At 47.7% G+C, this 19,520-nt stretch overlaps 2 protein-coding genes across 3 annotated transcripts; both read right to left on the reverse strand.

Annotated features, from left to right (window-relative positions):
• Positions 1–3,789: 3,789 nt before the first annotated feature.
• On the reverse strand, positions 3,790–10,330 carry TIC40 (hydroxyproline-rich glycoprotein family protein). 2 transcript variants are annotated; one of them, XM_048701629.2, is made up of 14 exons: positions 9,951–10,330; positions 9,380–9,488; positions 9,240–9,297; positions 9,134–9,151; positions 8,217–8,472; positions 7,784–7,902; positions 7,645–7,708; positions 7,413–7,491; positions 6,415–6,455; positions 6,275–6,320; positions 5,954–6,051; positions 4,638–4,741; positions 4,356–4,403; positions 3,790–4,256 (listed from the first exon to the last, which is right to left on the reverse strand). In XM_048701629.2, exons 1-14 carry the CDS (start codon positions 10,126–10,128, stop codon positions 4,203–4,205), a joined length of 1,272 nt encoding a protein of 423 aa, XP_048557586.1. In that variant the 5' UTR covers positions 10,129–10,330; the 3' UTR covers positions 3,790–4,202. The 2 variants fall into 2 exon arrangements, with proteins under 2 accessions (XP_048557586.1, XP_048557585.1); XM_048701628.2 differs by having other exon boundaries at positions 9,380–9,494; positions 9,951–10,328.
• Positions 10,331–11,925: 1,595 nt separating this feature from the next.
• On the reverse strand, positions 11,926–15,904 carry LOC125538372 (uncharacterized). The gene is made up of 4 exons (XM_048701630.2): positions 15,604–15,904; positions 14,567–14,689; positions 13,774–13,992; positions 11,926–12,848 (listed from the first exon to the last, which is right to left on the reverse strand). Exons 1-4 carry the CDS (start codon positions 15,763–15,765, stop codon positions 12,411–12,413), a joined length of 942 nt encoding a protein of 313 aa, XP_048557587.1. The 5' UTR covers positions 15,766–15,904; the 3' UTR covers positions 11,926–12,410.
• Between the last annotated feature and the right edge of the window lie 3,616 nt (positions 15,905–19,520).

Genomic DNA, 19,520 nt, shown 5'->3' on the forward strand with positions numbered 1-19,520 from the left:
GTTCATATTGGCTCCCACATATTCTACGAAGATCTTTATCGGTCAAACCGCATAACGATATACGTTGTTCCCTTTGTCATGGGTATGTTACTTGCCCGAGATTCGATCGTCGGTATCTCAATACCTAGTTCAATCTCGTTACCGGCAAGTCTCTTTATTCATTCCATAATGCATCATACCGCAACTAACTCATTAGTCACATTGCTTGCAAGGCTTATATTGATGTGCATTACCGAGAGGGCCCAGAGATACCTCTCCGACAATCGGAGTGACAAATCCTAATCTCGATCTATGCTAACTCAACAAACACTATCGGAGACACCTGTAGAGCACCTTTATAATCACTCAGTTATGTTGTGACGTTTGGTAGCACACAAAGTGTTCCTCCGGTATTCGGGAGTTGCATGATCTCATAGTCATAGGAACATGTATAAGTTATGGAGAAAGCAATAGCAACAAACTAAATGATCATCGTGCTAAGCTAATGGATGGGTCAAGTCAATCACATCATTCTCTAATGATGTGATCCCGTTAATCAAATGACAACTCATGTCTATGGTTAGGAAACATAACCATCATTGATTCAACGAGCTAGTCAAGTAGAGGCATACTAGTGACATTCTGTTTGTCTATGTATTCACACATGTACTAAGTTTCCGGTTAATACAATTCTAGCATGAATAATAAAAATTTATCATGATATAAGGAAATATAAATAACAACTTTATTATTGCCTCTAGGGCATATTTCCTTCAGGTTTTACACTTGCACAATGTGGCATCGGCACCTTGAGGTAGTAGTGTAGGTGCGGGCACAGCTTGGTTGACGGCGGGGAGGACGGGTGCCCCTGATCGACAGGGAGGACCGTGTGCCGCCACTAGCAAACCCGACTGGTGACACAGCTACAAGGGCGGACATCGCGGTTGTGCGACATGGACGGTGACACCTTCATGTGGAGGTGGGCGACTACCGCCGAGCAGTTACAATGAACGTGCATCAAAGCCAAGGTAGCAGATGACGCACGCTAAGAGCATCTCCACTCGTTTGGCCCCCAGGCGCATCTGGCGATGGTGGTTTGGCCCTTCGGTCGGCGCTTTTTTGACCCTGGGGGCGATTTAGTACCCAGACACGCCCCCAGGTTTCGGCCCCAAGACGCGTATAAATTCAAACTTGACCTTTCCTGCTACCCAAAAAACGCCACAAGTTCGGCAATCAACGGCTGCCACACAGTTCGGCGATCACCAAGCCACAGTTCGGCAATCAATCATACTCAAAAGTTCGGCGTTCAAAAGGATGGACACATAGGCAGGCAATGCATCAAACGGCGGCGTGCTCCTCCGCCGGCGTCGGACTGGCGAGAGTCGGCGTGCTCGGGCTGGTCGGCGTCGGCGTGGCTTCTGCGCTGGGCATCGTGGAGGCATCATCACTCGGGCTTGGCGGTGGCGTTGGGGTCGGTGTGGGAGTTGGCGCGGCCGTCGACGGCATCTGGTTCAAGATGAGGCCGCGCTCCGCCAGGTACCACGCCTTGACCTGCTCGTCCATCGTTGACATGTCGCTCCCCATCAGGAATGCCAGGTTGGTGTTCCTCTTCTTCGCGGCGACGTTGGTCCGGAGTAGGTCGAGCTTGACGGCATTGTTCGTCATCAACGCTGACCACCGTGCCTCGGATTTCTCTTCCCTCTGGGCGGCGTGGTTCTTGGCGTCGGTGATGCACTGCTCGATGGACGCGTGCAGGCACTCGGTAGCCGGTGCGGCGTCCTTCACCATCTTGGCTCATTTGTTGCCGTCAAGGCGCCCATCCGCCGCCCCCGGCGTGGGCGCGTTCGGCTTGTACGTCTCCTTGGCCTTGGCGAGGGTGTGCCGGACATCCGCCCACTTCTCGCACTTCTCGATCCCAGAGAACACATGGAGGTACTTGAACTCTTGGTCGGTGCTGCTGTCCTCGTGGTACATTGCGAACATCTGAACCATCTGCGCTGAAGAACAAGTGTCGGCGATGCACACGGCGAAAAGAAGCGAGAGCCAGCGTCTGTGCATACCTGACCCTCGATGTTGGCGTTGCTTTCCGGGCGAGCCGCGATCTCCTCGACGATCCCATGCCATTTTGTTGCAGGCCATTTGGATGATCGCCCAATGGTTCGACATAGCCTTCGAGCCACGCTTCATGTGGATGGTGGCGAAGTAGGGGTCGACCAACTTGCGCTCGTCGAACTCCGACTTGATGCGCTCCCGGTACGTGTCGGTGTTCTTGTTCGTGCCAGTGATCGGGTTGAGGCCGACATTCTTCCATGCTTTGGCGAGGCACTCATCTTCTTTGGACGCCCACTTGACGCGCGGCTCGCCGGTCCTGGCCCCCCGCTTCTTCTTTTTCCCTTTCCTCGCCAGCGCAGGCGCCGACTCCTCCTCCTCCTTCTCCTCCTCGCCGTAGTCGAGCTCGTCGTCCATTGTATCGTCTTGCGACTGGAACCCGGGGGAGGCGGCGGCGGCGGCGGCGGCTGAGCCGCTTGTGATGATCCCGTCCATGTCGGCTTCCGTCGCGTCGGGGTTGCCGAAATGCGACGATGAGGCTTGCGAGAAGTGCAGGGTGCCATGGCGCAGAGGCGGCGTCGGGGAGGCAGCGTAAGTCGGCGGCGAGTAGGTGTACGGGGGGTACTGGACGCCGGTGAACGCAGGCGAGGGCGTGCGCTGGTCGGGGTTCAGACCGGAGGGTGAGGCGCTCTGGCCATGCAGAAAGGTGGTGTTGGGGTTGAATTCGTCGTGCACGTCGCCGTCGGCGTAGCCAGGCGAGGGTGCGCACCCCCAGGGCTACGACGACGACAAGAAGCTGGCGGCGACCCGTCGCTCTGCTGGCTTCAGGAAGCTTGCGGGTCGTGGCCGCTGGGTGGATTCACCATCCCCGCGCGGGACGCCTCTGCCTGCTCCGCCGCCGCCGGCCTGTCTCGATCCCTCTTAGCGTTGAGCCTGTTTCGCCAGTCGGTGATGACAACCTCCCGGCGCTGAACCTCCGCCTTCCAGTCGGCGTTCGACATGCCCGGTGGTTTTGCCGGCGACACCCTCGGCTTCTTCTGCTTCGGTTGGGTGGCATCGGCAACGGCAGCGGCACGAGGGGGCGTATACTTCTTCGGCGGCATGGCGACCGGATGGCGGGGAGGAGGAGAATGGCGGGAGAAAAGGGACAGAAGGGGGGTGGAGGGAAATGGAGGGGAAAAGCAGGGGATCGGCAGGAAAAAGTGTAGTCTCTCGCCGACAGAGCGGCCCCGCACGCCTTTTTGCTTCGGCCGACGCCACCAGGCTTGGGTTCGGCTTGGATTCACCGGGTGTTATTTCGGCCCAAACCGGCGATAAACAAGGGTGACTGGACCAATTTTTCGATGCTGGCACTAAAAAAGAAGGGGGGGGGGGGGGGTGAGTGGAGATGCTTTAAGATTCATGCCCCATAATCCAACTGTTCTGTAGTTTGCTGGACATCTCCCAAAAAATGACATCAGCTGAATAGCAATCTCGGTTACGCCTAACAAAAATAAAATGGCTGGCTAAAAACTGACGTCAGCTAAATAGCATTTCCCTTTGTTTTTCAGTTATGCCTGATAGAAAAGAGAAATGGCACAGCAGGCCTGTTATTTCAAAACAGAAGGGAATCAACTAGAGTAACAAATGTGAGATGCAACATTCTCATTTATTCTCACTTCAAACATCACCAGCTAATCTCCCGACCACAAAAGAACCGGAAGCAAAGTCGAAGCAACTTCCACCCGTCATGGAACTCGGGCTACATTCCAACTAAACAAGTTGAACAACATAGCTAACATTTTCATGCAGTGTCACGGTAACACAATGTATCAAAATTGAGGTGATATGAACTACATCGGCACCTTCACATCCTACAGGCTACAGCAAACCATATAGTGTCAAAGCACCAACTACACAATTCTACAGAGCGGTGAAGTAAATATATATCTCAAACTTTGCTACTTCACTACTCTGACTTTAGGCATGGTCGCAACCAAACCAAAACGCTGGATCATATGATGTACATTGGCAACTCAAAAACCTTGACGGCAAGGGTACATCTTTGCACATAATGACCGAACACATGAAGTTCCTCTGTTCCTGGGCCGGTTAACAGATGCTACTGCAGCCGCTTAGGCTGGAGATGACAGGCCAAGGCAAATCAAAAACTGCAATTCCGTGGTGCACATCCACTAGCCATTAATTTGGGGGAAGATTTGCGATATCTTCATAAAAACATCCATGACCTAGCATCAGAGACATCCAAGTGAAAGAGAAGCGAAGTGAGTTTGATCATAAAGTTAACATGTGAGCTGACGACCCAACTTAACTAAATTAGAAAATACCTCTTGGTCATTTTGGTATTTTACAATATTCAGAGGGTTCTGCGAGCACTGCATCAAAAAGATGTCATGTCAGAATAAGCAAATGACTAGGGATAACTGGATATATCCACTCCAAATGCTTTCAACTTGAAAATACCATTAACTTTGAGAATGGCAAGTGGGTCCAGGTCCCACATGTCATTAAAACATCCAGTGGCATTTTCAGCAACACAAACTTTGTAGTGGCATAAATCCAAGTTTCCAAATAACTATGCAGTCCAACAAAGTTTGTACAGAACTTACATCCATGATGGCCGTTTGAATTTTTGGATTCTGGAATGCAACAGCAACTTCTGGGTTCGCCATTATTTTCGCTACAACTTCCTCTGGAGTCATGCCAACTTGCGCTGTACAAGCAATTAAAAAACTTCAGAATTCACATGTAATCATTTCAATTCAAAATCAAATTTAAGAGTCTTATAGCAAAAATAAAAGCTGATTCAGGGAAAAATGAAGTCGTAAACTCGTAATTCAAATCTCCTCAACAATTTCCATCACCTACCAAGTAGTATAGTAATAACCCCAAAAATAGGAGCACGTGGCAAGCTATGATAGGCATTTATAGAACAAGAAAATAGTAAGGGTACAAAAAGAACTAAAAACATGGGAGCATGCATCGACGCTATGCTAGGCATTTAGTAAGAAAATGGTAACGCTATTAGACACTAAATGTTCAATACTCCCTCTGTTCCCCAATCTAGTGCGCATAGTATTTTTCACGAAAATTCCACTTTGTAGTGACTAGTGTGTATCAGCACCCGCTGGCAATTCTAGTCCCACGCCGCACGGACGCACTCGGTTTTCTCTCCCTCCTCTCTTTCCTTTGTTCGCTCTATCCCCTCCTCCTGCACGCGATGCGTCGCCTCCTTGAAGCTTGCGCCACCGTCTGAGAAGGCGACACAGCCATGCAGGCCGTCGGGATTGGACCAGCGGCGGTGGAAATTCAAGGAGATAGAGGAAGAAGTTGACGGATGGTGCCATGGGTGGGAAGAGGCGCCACCTGACGGCACCACAGGCAGGAAGAGGGGGAGTCACCTACTGATGGCGCCACGGGCAGGAGGAGCCACCTGACAATGGTGGCGTTAGGGACTGGCTGGACGCCGTCAACACACAGGAGGTTGGCGTGGTCATGCCCTCTGCCAACGTTGACCTCAACGAAAGGTTGGCCGCTGCCTCCCAACCTCAAGCGTCCGCCTCTGGCACAACCACGTCACCTCGTCCACAACCGGCGTCTCAGCGTCCATGGCCGCCAGCATGCCCATGTCTGCTGCCAGCATCACCACGTCCACGGCCGGCGTCTCCGCGTCCAGTGAGAACAAGTCACGAGGACACGCCACCGGCAAGACCTAGCCGCAACAGCACGCTGCCAATTTCTTCTCTACTATTACTGCTTATGCACATGGGACTAGGACAAACCATTGGTATTCAGAATTTTCTTCATATAACTTTAGACGGGAAAAAGGTATTGAATGGTAGATAATGGGAAATCACCCGCAGAATTCATGATTTTGAATTTCCAAACAGCACCCAACTAAGTGTAGAAGTGTTGAATCACTCACCAAACTGCTGCCTAACTTCAGGACTGCTAAGGTCAAAGTTCTTCAAGTGATCAACCATGCGGTTATCCCATTGATCAGGAGATGCGCCCATGTTGTTTCTGTTAATAGCCACAACAATGGTATAAGAAGGTTAGAGAAGATCTGCACACTATTACGTCATAGATAGGTACAGTTCAACCCCACACTGCAAGAGGCATAATAGACTGTTACAGTAAGCAACATCATGGGTCATCGGCATGAATTCTTAGCTAACATAAGTTACATAAACATATAAGCAGAAACAGATGCACAGATAAGCAGTGCTAAGAATAATTGTATTACAGCATATCCTCCAGTTGTTGGCGGTACATCGGATTCTGAAGCATCGCTGCAAAATAAATTCTCACGTCACCATATAGAACAGAAAATAAACTCCAATTTATGTGATACTTAAGTGTTTTAACAAATTCACAGGAGCATACACTTGAATGAATCTGGGTTCCTCATCTCCTCAGGCAAGTAGCTGCAACATGTGAAGAAATCAGCATCGTTAAAAATACTGAAGAGATATAAGTTACACTTAATTTAATATTTTTATGACATACACACAAGAATAATTTCATACTACCTCCGTCCCAAAATAAGTGTCAACTTTAGTAAAACTCTGTACTAAAGTTAGTATAAAGTTGACACTTATTTTGGGACGGAGAGAGTATTACTGAAACTGGCACACACATATGTTGTCCACTATATGTGAGGCAATGCCAGTACGACCACCTCATTAAGCCATGATCGCAGCGCTGAAAAAATTACCAATGCAAATTACATAGTTATTTTAAGTTATAGATTTACATCCATGCGGAACTAATCTACACACAAGCAGTTGTCCACCTATAGATTGATGCCAACTAAACTAGTTAAATTCAGTAATGAATTCTTCGTCTGCTAATCAAAGTGTTTATTTTAGCGTAATAATCCTTAATTATCCTCGTCATCCAGAAAATGAATACACGAAGAAACCCTCTACAGACGGGAGTACCACTTGTGCCATATTGAACACAGATGTTGTGATTCATTAAACCATATAGAACCACTTGGACTCATATATAGATCAGAAACCCATTTGGGCCACAAGCAGCAACACAAAACAGGAAAGGACCTAGCCACTTACATAGGTGTGCTGGGTCCCAGCTGACTCCTAAGGTGCTACATGCGACATGATAGATTGGGTGTGCAGATAGCCAGCAGGACTTATTGAGCCTTACAACCAAATGGTGAATGCATCTACTAAGGAATGAAAATATGAAGGGAAAACATGGCACAGAGTGTTCTAAAAGGCATTAGGTGCTACGCAGGTGGTGCCTAGAGCCTAGTCACAAGCTAGTCATAGGGAGTGGGGCCAAGTGCCTAGGTGGGCAACAGAGACACATTTTACAAGAGTGAGCACAAGATGTAAAGTTGAACTTGGTTGCAAACTTACGGGTAAACCATCTTCTGCACAGCTGGGTCTTCCATCATTTTCTCAATTGTATCAATAGATAGCATAGGTCCTGACTTACCTGTACAGCATAATCAGAATCAATTTAGTTCATTTGTACACACATGGAAACAACAACAAAAAGAATATTACAACATCATTTTACGAAAATACAGATGAGCGAATAAAATACAAATCCTAAATTTGAGAAGTAGATAAATGTGCAATTACTAACTGGATTCAGTTGTCCAGGTAGAGGAATCTTCACTCGGCTTAAAAGCAGCACCATTTGTAGGAACCTTTAAGAACCATCGGACAAGTATTAATTACAACAAAAAAGGGAGCCTATTACCAAGCTTCTGAAGGAAACTTACTTGTTCAGTATCACCCTTCGTTTCACTTTCAGTGCTATCACTTTTTACATCTACCGTCTGCAATGAAGATTGAAGCTCCTTCTGTTTTTGCAACTCTTCGGGAGAAACATCAACAAAGGCTGCACACATTTTGTTAACAAAAACACAATCAAATACAGATGCCAAATATCTAAAGAATATGATGCTAAGCACTATTAAGAAAAGAAGCAGCACAGTCGAGCCCATTCAGATCATGTTCACACTCATTAGTGGTGCGTGTTTATTCCCTAATGTTGTGCTACAAGAGGAGCCCAGAAATAGGACCACAGAAATATAAATTAAGTGCATCAAGAGGTATAAATTCAGCATGTTATAGATAATTTGGCACATAGAAGATCCCATTCGCCACTCAACTGTAGTTGGAGGGGGAAAATTCAGACATGAAAGGTCGTACCAAATTTCTTTGAAGGCTTCAATGTCTCTGCCACATCAGCTGCTTCCGAAGATCCAGTTGCTGCCACATCAGTAGCTGAAACATCAACAGTTGCACCTTTTGGGGTATTTTTCCTTGGTCCTGAGTATGGGTAACTACTTGGTGCCGTGGAACCTGCCTGTGGTGGCATGGAGAATGGGAATGGCGAGTTCGCACCAAATGTGTTTGGTGGTGCCTGGGTCATCATCGACTTGAATGCTTGTTCCATTGCGTATTTCTGCAACAAATCAGTAAAACATTAAAACGGGAATAGGCACTGGGCAGGCAAGTAAATGTTGGTCATGTACAGCTAAATGCATTTTTTTTTAATTTGATCAACCAGGACTAGCCCTCGGTGGCCTTTGTTTAAAGAAGAGGAAACTTGTGCGGCAGGTAGAGCCTCAAACGCGGGCGGCAAGGCTAGAGACACCAACCTACTCAAGCTAGCAACATATGGTAACACGTAGCTATACGAGAAATAACAGCAAAGTGTATATGACCAAGGTGACAAACAGAATATTGGATTATTTAAGCCATGCAGAAAGGGATTTATCATAATATCATTTAACGAAATTTGGTGCTCAATGTCAATGAAAATCAAATCTTAAAAATTCTTTAACATGAAAAGAAAATTAACTGGCCATCAAAGTAAAGCACATTGACACCCTTATCGGGCCAGAAACAAATCTCTGAAACAGCGAAGTGAACTGGTAGAGTATAATACAGATGTGTCGGGAGGTTAAGCAGGTTCAAGCAGAAAACGACTCAATAATTTTACCTCCATGACTCATGCCCTATTATACAAAGGTACACAATGGGTCATTCTGAGGAACACTGCAAATAATTGAGGATACATACTCTTTCTGGAGTGCAGAAACAAAGAATAACTGTGAGCTCACCTTTACCATCGAAGAGACCTGATAAACCAGCCACCAAGTATTAATGTACGAAGAGAAGATATGCACAAAAATAAACTAAAGCATAAGAGGAAGCAGAATTTCGCACCATGGAAAATGCTGCAGATAATGCTACACCAACGCCAATCCAGAAAACAGGTGAACCACTGCATAGATTTTGGAACTCGCCATCATGGGATGGTAAATTTGAGAACAGGAAATGCAGGAAAAACAGAGAGATAAACTCACATATATGATGAGGGAGGCGGCATGGGAGGCACGGTGCCAGTTCCCGTCGATGTATTCTCGGTGCTGGTTGAAGACGATATGCTTGCAAATCCCTTTGTGTTAAATCCATCTGAAACTGATGTAGCAAACAGCATATAGTATGTAAAAATAAGAACAAGGAAGATGCTCACAAGAATATCAAAATGGGTGCAAACCAAAGCAAACTAACATACGATACTTATCAGGTAATACTAAAAAAATATGGATGGATGAGGTGCGCATTATCTACTTAATAAGTAGTATGTCAGAGACACGGATGGATAAGCTGACAATTCCCAATCTCAAGCTATCTATCATCTGCCCCTACTTGTAAATACATATAGGAGAACTTTGTTGCGGATGCACGATGCAACAAGGTCGAATTCTCAGCCGCGGATCTAGCTCACGAGAAGTACAGCTCGGAGTCAAGTGCCACAAGCAAACTTTGGCCGCTTGCTCCTTCCTAATCAAAGAGCGCATCGGGGGCCGCATCGCATCCAAACACAGCACAATTCAATTCACACAGAGGCGACAGAACAAGGCGGTCCCTCACCGTTCCTAGATCCGCGGGAGGCGGCGGAGACGACGAGCCTCGGCCGCCTGGCTCCCCTCCGCCCGGCGGCAGCGGAGAGCGGCGCCGCCGGGAGGGGCCGCGACGGGCGGCTGGCGGCGGAGAGGAGGGGCAGGCGGGGAGACGCGGAGCACGAGGAGGCGAGGACGAGGCTCTCCATCCCGGGCTGGGGGAGGCGACCTTAGCTCCACTCCGGTCTCTGGGTCACGAGGCCTTGTTGCTCTCGCCTCTGGCTGGCTGGCGCTAGGGTTTTGGGTTTGCGTGCGGAGAAGCCGAACTGGATGGCGAAACCAAAGCCCTCCCCTCTCTAGCCTTGCCTTTCGCTGTAGGGGTGGTTCGCGAGCAGGCAGGCTGTAGTAACATAACGGGGCAGGGAGAGCAACATCTATCCACTCGTACAGTACAATACAAGCGGGGTTTCACTCCGCACTTTCTTTCTCCTGGAAGAAAGACGAGATCCGTGCAAGCGCACGACATTCTGCAGCTCGGAATTCCTTCCCACGCTTGGAGCAGGGCCTGACGATCCCTACATTTTCTGAGCTGAGCAGGTTCTGAGCTGAGTAAAATGCATCACAAGTCCTAAAACTATCATAGGTGTGTCAGTTTAGTCCTATAACTTTCAAACTGCATTTTTGGGTCCTAAAACTATCGGAAGTATGTCAGTTTAGTCCTATAACTTCGAAACTGCACTTTTGGGTCCTAAAACTATTGGAGGTGTGTCATTTTTAGTCCTATAACTTCAAAATTGCAGTTTTTGGTCTCAAAACTATGTATGTTTGTTTATCTGAGGTCCTAATCTTGCATGGCCACCATCTATGGAGCATTTTTTCAACTGAGCCCTTTGTATGTGTTTATATCCCCCAAAGTGGTACATACGCTTCCACGTTGCAGTGTGTCCTGCAACCTGCATAGCCATGAGCTGCACGGTAGCCTCCCTGAGAGGTTTGGCGTGACCGTCGGGGAGACCCCGAGCTAGTCGGCATGAAGGACGACATCCCTCTCCCTCGGCGAGGTCGCCGGGGAGATCCCGAGCCAATTGGGATGGAGTATGCCATCCCACCTCTCTCTCTTTCTCTCTCTGTTTGATGATATCGTCGTTGCCCCGACACCCTTGCCGTAGAGTTGGCCGTGCAGGCCGTTGTTTGGGCACGAGCATGGTCATAGGTGGTGAGCTGTCGGGCGACACAGAGGAGTGCGCGGAAACTGCAAAGCTGGCGCAGAGGTCGTCGAGAGTGACACAACCCTAGCAGCAGCCATAGGTGGGTAGCAATTGGACGTTGTGCGACATGTCGTTCTGCTGCTGTTGGGGGAGGCTGAGATGACTGGTCTACTCTCCTCGCTGGAGCTCAAACCATCATTCCACTGATGGCCTCTGTACCGTCGCCTCTGAGCATTCTGTGCGTGGGAGAAGACGAGCGCGTGAGAACGAGGCGAGACAACGCTCTAGTTTTTTTTTTTTGCATATTTACCTGGTGGGCCCATTGGGTCAGGTCAACGTGGCTACAATCCAAGCATTTCCAAGTGACTCGTTGGTGGGTCAATGCTAACCATGCAAGCTTAGGACCTAAGAGGAAGAAACTTACATAGTTTTGGGACCCACAACTACTGTTTCAAAGTTATAGGACTAAACTGACACACCTTTGATAGTTTTAGGACACAAAAGTGCAGTTTCGAAGTTATAGGACTAAACTGACACACCTCTGATAGTTTTAGGACCCAAAAGTGCAGTTTGAAAGTTATAGGACTAAACTGACACACCTCCGATAGTTTTAGGACTTATGATGCATTTTACTCTATGTATTCAAAAGAGAAGTTAGAACCTTGATTTAATTTTCACTAACACCTTGCAAAAATGATATTGATACACCAAAAGTTCATTTTTCGCGCACCGGGTTAGCAGAGTTTGCTGACATAGACAACTGACGAGATCTGGACATGGAATAAGGATCATGAAAACTTGGAAAATCTAAAATTTGCATACATCTTTTTTATTTGAGAAAGGCATACATCATCATCTCAATATCTTTGATTCAACACCGACCAGTAAATAACTACCAGCTTGAATCATTACATAGTTACAGATTACAGTGGAACACACAAAAGGGCACAGATTGCCATCAGCCTGTCTGTGCCAAGGTATTTCTCCTTTTTTTGGCAGCACAAAAATTCAGTAAATATAATGGGCTCCATTAACCTCTCCTCTCCTGATTATGCATAGCAGAATGGCCATTCTGATAAGTATGCTTGCTTGTCATATGTGGATATACAGATATTTTGACCATAGAAGCTGAACCATCATACAGCAACCAAATGAATATATTCATGCAAGAGAGATGTGTGCATCATCCACTGAATCATCCACTGAAAATGTTGCAAGTTGAAAACAAATGTCAAGTATTACACAGCCTTAAGCTTTTGCATGTTGAGATTATATATGCATCTTCATATTTGCTGCTCCTTCGCTCTCTTACGAGCCAGTGCTCGTTCTCTAGCAGCGGCAAGTGTGTCGTTACTCCTCTTGTAGTGCTCGTCGGTGATTGGTGCTGGTTGAGTATTCTGGAGAGCCTGTGAAGCAGATGTAGAAATATCTGCCTCTTTCTCAGTAGATCTAACAGCTGTTGAATCTTTTGATCCAGTAGTTGAAGGTTCTACCACACTGCTACTTCCATGAGCCTTCTCTGATCCTACACTGGATTCCCTCCTGCGCTTAGGAGAACGACTGGATCCTTCGGCGTCAGACTTGCTACCTTGAATATCTTCTACTTTATTTTCCAACTTTTCAGGTTCTGTAGTTTCTGTACCCTCATGTGTCCGTGCACCGAAAGCAACATTCTTAGCAAGCCCAAAGTAAAAATCACTCAAGTCTTTCTTTTTAGTTACCTACATAAAAACAGATAAAATAAGTCAAATCAGGTAGCCAAAAGACAAGATAACTGTGAAACATTAGATATAATATGTTTCCTTTGCAAGGAAGATAAGCTTATGTATAAACCAGCTTTTATTGCATTATTAATCTTGTGAACAAAGTTAGTACAGATTACTCGGAGGATGTTTGTGTAAGCACAAGCCAGCATGTCACATTTTTGCATGATCAGGAAATGGTAGAAAGTGAGGACAATCCTTAAAAATGAGGGGAAAATAAAATACTCCCTCCGGCCCGTAATATAAGACGTTTTTAAAAGCTAACATAGTTTGCAAAAACGTCTTATATTGTGGGATGGAGGGGGTAGAATGTAAGGGGAAATGAAATTATAATGTGGTACAGCGCAGAATTCAAAGGTACCATTGTACCAACGCACTTCATTCTCCAACTCTTCTGGCTACACAAAGGGCTTTGCTACATCTACGTAGAGATTCAACGTAAAGCTACGTAAGAGCTGGTTTGGCATGCTCTGATTGGAAGAGAAAATGGCACGGCCCCACCCCCGCGAAGATCGGGGGGGGGGGGGGGGAATTATATTAGGAAGATTACATAGGTGGTTACGTAGACGTAGGATTATTGCTACACAAATGACACAACCACACAGCACACTTGCTTGATCAGACAAAACGGCACAATTCAGACTAAGAGTTTGATCATCACCACACACGATTATTCGACTCTTTCAAGTTCCCATGCGTACTTTGAATATACAGACCAACACTAGTACCTACATGGTCATACTTCTGACAGAACTAAGAATGGCATGCCGTACCAAAATGTGCAACTTAAAAAAAGCATATAAACTAAGCATGAAGATAAGTAGCATATGTATAAGAAATTAAGAACAATGCATACAATTATAAACAAGTGAGCAAAACTTACATCATCCCTTTCTTCTTGAAGCTGCCGTCGTCTTTCTTCCTCTAGCCATTTCTTCTCCTCTTCAAGTTTCTTCCTGTAGGCAGATGTTACAAACTTGTCCTTGTCAGCAAACAGGTGATCTTCCTTGCTCCTCTCTTTATGAAGCTTCCTCTCATACACTATGTCCTGTTCTCGTTTTCGTTGTTCTGCTTTCTCCTTAAGTGCTTCAATGTACTTTGACTGCAAAAACAAAAGCATCGATGCCCCAGTAAGAGATCCAAATATATGTGTCCATTTTAGCTTGCATTATGTGATTCAGATTAGTAGTGAGATTTGTTGCATTTCCCATTCTACATTCTGTGCTTGTCTCTGTACAGATGTCTGTTACACATTTAACAAAACCAACAACCTCACTACACCAACGAAGAACCATAAAACATACCCAAAGGCATTATACAAACTAACCATGAAGGACAATTTCGATCTCTACCTTTTACGTTAAAAAAAATGTCATGTTCCACACATTTATCTGGCAAAACTAGCAGGAACCAATCACCAAGATAGACGCCATTTCTCAAATAACTATCTCAGGCTGATGTTTCTTTCCAGCAAACAGACAAACAATTATCTGGAAATTGCTCCTTACAAAATTAAAACTTGAGTGCCCCGGATCAAACACTAAGAAACTGGACACGAACCAGCAACAACATTACACCTCACCGTGGTATACAATCTCCAGTATATCCAATTAAGCATAAATGAACCAGATAAGGCGCCCCTAAAAAATTGCATTGGTGCAGGACGGATAATTTACCTCGCGAACAACCTTGGCCTGTATCTTGGGCCGAGCGGCCTTCTCCTTCATATCATCGTACACCTCATCATAGGCAAACACCGAGGGATCCTCCTCCATCGCCTTCTTCTGCAGTTCCTCCACCTGTGCAGTCACACCACGACGCAAAGAAGAAATCAACCATCTAATGGCCCGACAACTGAGAAAGGAGAATGCACAGCATGATTTCCAGTGGTGGAGCCAGGATTGGAGCAGATCCCAGGCTCAAATTATAAGCGCTTATAACTAACTCATGAAGTACCCCTTGTCATGTCATAAAAACCTATAGCTCAATTGCACAACTACGGTAGAATTGAAATCGAAGTTTAAAGATCCAAAAAATAGATAAAACATGACCGAAAATACAAATAGTGGTACAAGAATACAAAAGATGGTACTTCCAAATCAATGAGTTCCTAAAGCCGACGCCATCAACAATAGTATTCGGACTGAGTTGAGCATAAGGTTAATTGGTTGGTAACAGGCACCGGTGGATAAAATCTCTTCATCGTATACTTATATAACTTGACATGGATACAAAATGAACCAATTAATTAATTGTTTAATTCAAGACATAAAAAACAAAAAAGTGATGCCTAGCAGCATGGCCAAATACAAATACAAATTTGCTTATGCCCTGCTCAGGCAGTACCATCGCAGGCGGCAAATCCAGGAGCAGCACCTGTGCATCTGCGCGAGTCAGGGAGCAGCGAGCTCGACCAACAGGCTTGGCTCGGTTCCTCTAGAATCAGGGACTGGCGGGAAGACGAGGGATCGACGCGGCAGCCAACAGAGGCGGGGAGCAACGGCACAACACGGCAGGATAGCGCGCGCGGGGGGGGGGGGGGGGGGGGGGGGGGGGGGGGGACAACCGCGAGGCGGTGCGGCAGAGAGAGAGAGGACGGAGCGAAAGCGCAGCGGCAGCGACCGGCGGGGGCTGCGTGGCGCAGCGAGGCGGGGCAGAGGAGCAGCAAAAGGGCTCGTGCAACCGAGGGCATGGGATCCGGATGGCTGCTTACCTTCTCGAGGGCGCGTTTCTTCGATGACTGTCGGAGGATGTCGGCCTCCACATCGTCATCGCTGTCGTCGGCGAAGGCCGCCAGGGGGCGCGCCGGAGGTGGCGGTCGAGACGACGAGGAGGTCGCCGGCTTTTTGCGGAGCTGCAGCCCGTACCTCTGCATCCCGGCGTCAGTGGCGGCGAACTGTGGACACGACGCGGAGCAAACCCTAGCCTGCGAATTTCGGTTTCGCCCCAACTGTGGTAGCTCGGAAGGGGAGCCGGGGCGCGACAAGGACCAGGGCAGGCGAGATAGAAACTTTACGCTTCCTTGGACAGATAGCGGTGACCCTGGGCATAGGACGCCTTCAAATTGGAAAGACGGGCTACATATTATTTTGACCTTTTCTAAAGAGCTTGAGATTAAACTTCAACGGAAATCCATAAGAGCATCTCTAGCAGATCCCGCAAAATGTCCGGCCGCTATAATAACCACCGTTTTACGGGATCGGAGAGAAAAAACGCCCTGCGTAGGTCTTGGAAAAAAATTAGGAGAGCGGTATATTTCAGCCCTCCTACCACATATACTCACTTCTCCCCCGGATTTACCGATTCCCTCATCCCTCGCGCAAGTTAGCGAGAGGGGCATTTCTGCTACTTGCTTCCCACCCTTCCTCCCCTCGCCTCCGTCGACGATCTCCCCGACCCCGTGCCTTCTCGTGTCATCACGCCCCCAATTGATGGCATGGAGAACCCACGGTAATCGCACGTCGGTTTTCATGCCTCGCATACCCTATCGGTGCTGCCTCGACCTTCTGTGCCTCCCACGACCGGCTTCCTCGCCGTCGTGCCAACTTCTCTCACCGCCGGCATGAAGCGGAAGCGATAGGGCAACCACATCGTCCATGGAGTCGTCTCAGCCATCGCGCCAACTTCTTCCGCCATACTCCCTTGAGGACGGGCGCCTCCTCCACCTCCTCCGGTGGACGGCCAGAATCACAGGCCGAGGGCCCGACGAAGAAGGCAGTGGCGGCTCGAGGACGGGCGCCTCCTCCCCCAATCCGGTGGCCCATGTACCACACGATCTCGGCCATTCCACCGGCGTCCACAACATGTTCGAGGAAATGCCGGAGAGGTAAGAAAAAATTCCCTTTCAACCAGTGTGTGCCAAATTTGGTTCGTTTGCTTAGTGTTTTGGCCTTTGGATTTTGTAGTTATGTTCATACATCATATGCGGATTTGCTGGAGGAGAACGAGGTGAACATATGAGTGCTCCACTTCACGCATTCAATTCGGGCATGGGAGCTGAGGTCGAAACCGAGGTGGAAGAGGGGAGTGACAGCAATGATGATGTAGAAGAGTTTGAGGAGGAGGAGGAGTTCGATGCTAGCCAAGCAAAATTTGGAAAATGAACCGGGAATTACACGGGGATGGATGATCTTTGTTTGGTGAGAGCTTGGTGTTGGAAATATGCCCTAGAGGCAATAATAAAAGCATTATTATTATATTTCCTTGTTCATGATAATTGTCTTTTATTCATGCTATAATTGTGTTATCCGGAAATCGTAATACATGTGTGAATACATAGACCATAATGTGTCCCTAGTGAGCCTCTAGTTGACTAGCTCGTTGATCAACAGATAGTCATGGTTTCTTGGCTATGGACATGGGGATGTCATTGATAACGGGATCACATCATTAGGAGAATGATGTGATGGACAAGACCCAAACCTAAGCATAGCACAAAGATCGTGTAGTTCGTTTGCTGTAGCTTTTCTGCATGTCAAGTATCATTTCCTTAGACCATGAGATTGTGCAACTCCCGGATACCGTAGGAGTGCCTTGGGTGTGCCAAACGTCACAACGTAACTGGGTGACTATAAAGGTACATTACATGTATCTTCGAAAGTGTCTGTTGGGTTGGCACGAATCGAGACTGGGATTTGTCACTCCGTATGACGGAGAGGTATCTCTAGGCCCACTCGGTAATGCATCATCATAATGAGCTCAATGTGATCAAGTGGTTGATCACGGGATCATGCATTACGGTACGAGTAAAGTGACTTGCCGGTAACGAGACTGAACAAGGTATTGGGATACCGACGATCGAGTCTCGGGCAAGTAACGTACCGATTAACAAAGGGAATTGAGTACGGGATTGATTAGGTCCTCGACATCGTGGTTCATCCGATGAGATCATCGAGGAGCATGTGGGAGCCAACATGGGTATCCAGATCCCGCTGTTGGTTATTGACCGGAGAGCCATCTTGGTCATGTCTACATGTCTCCCGAACCCGTAGGGTCTACACACTTAAGGTTCGGTGACGCTAGGGTTGTAGAGATATGAATATGCAGTAACCCGAAAGTTGTTCGGAGTCCCGGATGAGATCTCGGACATCACGAGGAGTTCCGGAATGGTCCGGAGGTGAAGAATTATATATAGGAAGTGCAGTTTCGGCCATCGGGAGAGTTTCGGGGGTCACCGGTATTGTACCGGGACCACCGGATGGGTCCCGGGGGTCCACTGGGTGGGGCCACCCATCCCGGAGGGCCCCATGGGCTGAAGTGGGGAGGGGAACCAGCCCATAGTGGGCTGGTGCGCCCCCCTTGGCCCACCCCCTGCTCCTAGGGTTGAAAACCCTAGGGTGGGGGGGCGCCCCACTTGCCTTGGGGGGTACTCCACCCCCCTGGCCGCCGCCCCCCTTGGGAGATGCAATCTCCAAGGGCCGGCGCCCCCCAAGGGGCCTATATAAAGGGGGGGGAGGGAGGGGCAGCCACACCCTTGAGTCTTGTCGCCTCCCTCTCCCCTGCTACACCTCTCCCTCTCGCAGTATAACGACGAAGCCCTGCTGCGGTGACCCCCTGCATCCACCACCACGCCGTCGTGCTGCTGGATCTTCATCAACCTCTCCTCCCCCCTTGCTGGATCAAGAAGGAGGAGACGTCACGCTGACCGTACGTGTGTTGAACACGGAGGTGCCGTCCGTTCGGCGCTAGGATCTCCGGTGATTTGGATCACGTCGAGTACGACTTCCTCGTCCCCGTTCTTTGAACGCTTCCGCGCGTGATCTACAAAGGTATGTAGATGCAATCCGATCACTCGTTGCTAGATGAACTCATAGATGGATCTTGGTGAAACCATAGGAAATTTTTTGTTTTCTGCAACGTTCATAGACACCAACAGTGGCATCATGAGCTAGGTCTATACGTAGTTCTCCTTGCACGAGTAGAACACAAATTGTTGTGGGCGTAGATGTTGTCAACTTTATTGCCGCTACTAGTCTTATCTTGCTTCAGCGGTATTGTGGGATGAAGCGGCCCGGACCGACCTTACACGTACGCTTACGTGAGACTGGTTCCACCGACTGACATGCACTAGTTGCATAAGGTGGCTAGCGGGTGTCTGTCTCCCACTTTAGTTGGAGCGGATTCGATGAAAAGGGTCCTTATGAAGGGTAAATAGAAGTTGACAAATCACGTTGTGGCTATTACGTAGGTAAGAAAACGTTCTTGCTAGAACCCTTTTGCAGCCACGTAAAACTTGCAACAACAATTAGAGGACGTCTAACTTGTTTTTGCAGCAAGTGATTTGTGATGTGATATGGCCAAAGTTGTGATGAATGATGAATGATATATATGAGATGTATGGGATCATGTTCTTGTAATAGGAATCACGACTTGCATGTCGATGAGTATGACAACCGGCAGGAGCCATAGGAGTTGTCTTTATCTTTTATATGACCTCTGTGTCATTGAGAAACGCCATGTAAATTACTTTACTTTATTGCTAAACGCGTTAGCCATAGTAGTAGAAGTAATAGTTGGCGAGCAACTTCATGGAGACACGATGATGGAGATCATGGTGTCATGCCGGTGACAAGATGATCATGGAGCCCCAAGATGGAGATCAAAGGAGCTATGTGATATTGGCCATATCAT

Source organism: Triticum urartu, chromosome 2A (assembly GCF_056163025.1).
Source record: "Triticum urartu cultivar PI428250 chromosome 2A, HENAU_Tu73, whole genome shotgun sequence".
NCBI classification, from domain to species: Eukaryota; Viridiplantae; Streptophyta; class Magnoliopsida; order Poales; family Poaceae; genus Triticum; species Triticum urartu.

Excerpts from the sequence above, each read along its gene's own strand:
- TIC40 (XM_048701628.2), bottom strand. The coding sequence starts at position 10,128 with ATGGAGAGCCTCGTCCTCGCCTCCTCGTGCTCCGCGTCTCCCCGCCTG. Across the intron at positions 7,903-8,216 it reads GAAGCCTTCAAAGAAATTTG|CCTTTGTTGATGTTTCTCCC; the intron begins GTACGACCTTTC and ends AAATGTGTGCAG. Across the intron at positions 4,742-5,953 it reads TGAAGTTAGGCAGCAGTTTG|CGCAAGTTGGCATGACTCCA; the intron begins GTGAGTGATTCA and ends TTGCTTGTACAG.
- LOC125538372 (XM_048701630.2), bottom strand. The coding sequence starts at position 15,765 with ATGCAGAGGTACGGGCTGCAGCTCCGCAAAAAGCCGGCGACCTCCTCG. Across the intron at positions 13,993-14,566 it reads AGGCCAAGGTTGTTCGCGAG|TCAAAGTACATTGAAGCACT; the intron begins GTAAATTATCCG and ends TTGTTTTTGCAG. Across the intron at positions 12,849-13,773 it reads TTCAAGAAGAAAGGGATGAT|GTAACTAAAAAGAAAGACTT; the intron begins GTAAGTTTTGCT and ends GTTTTTATGTAG.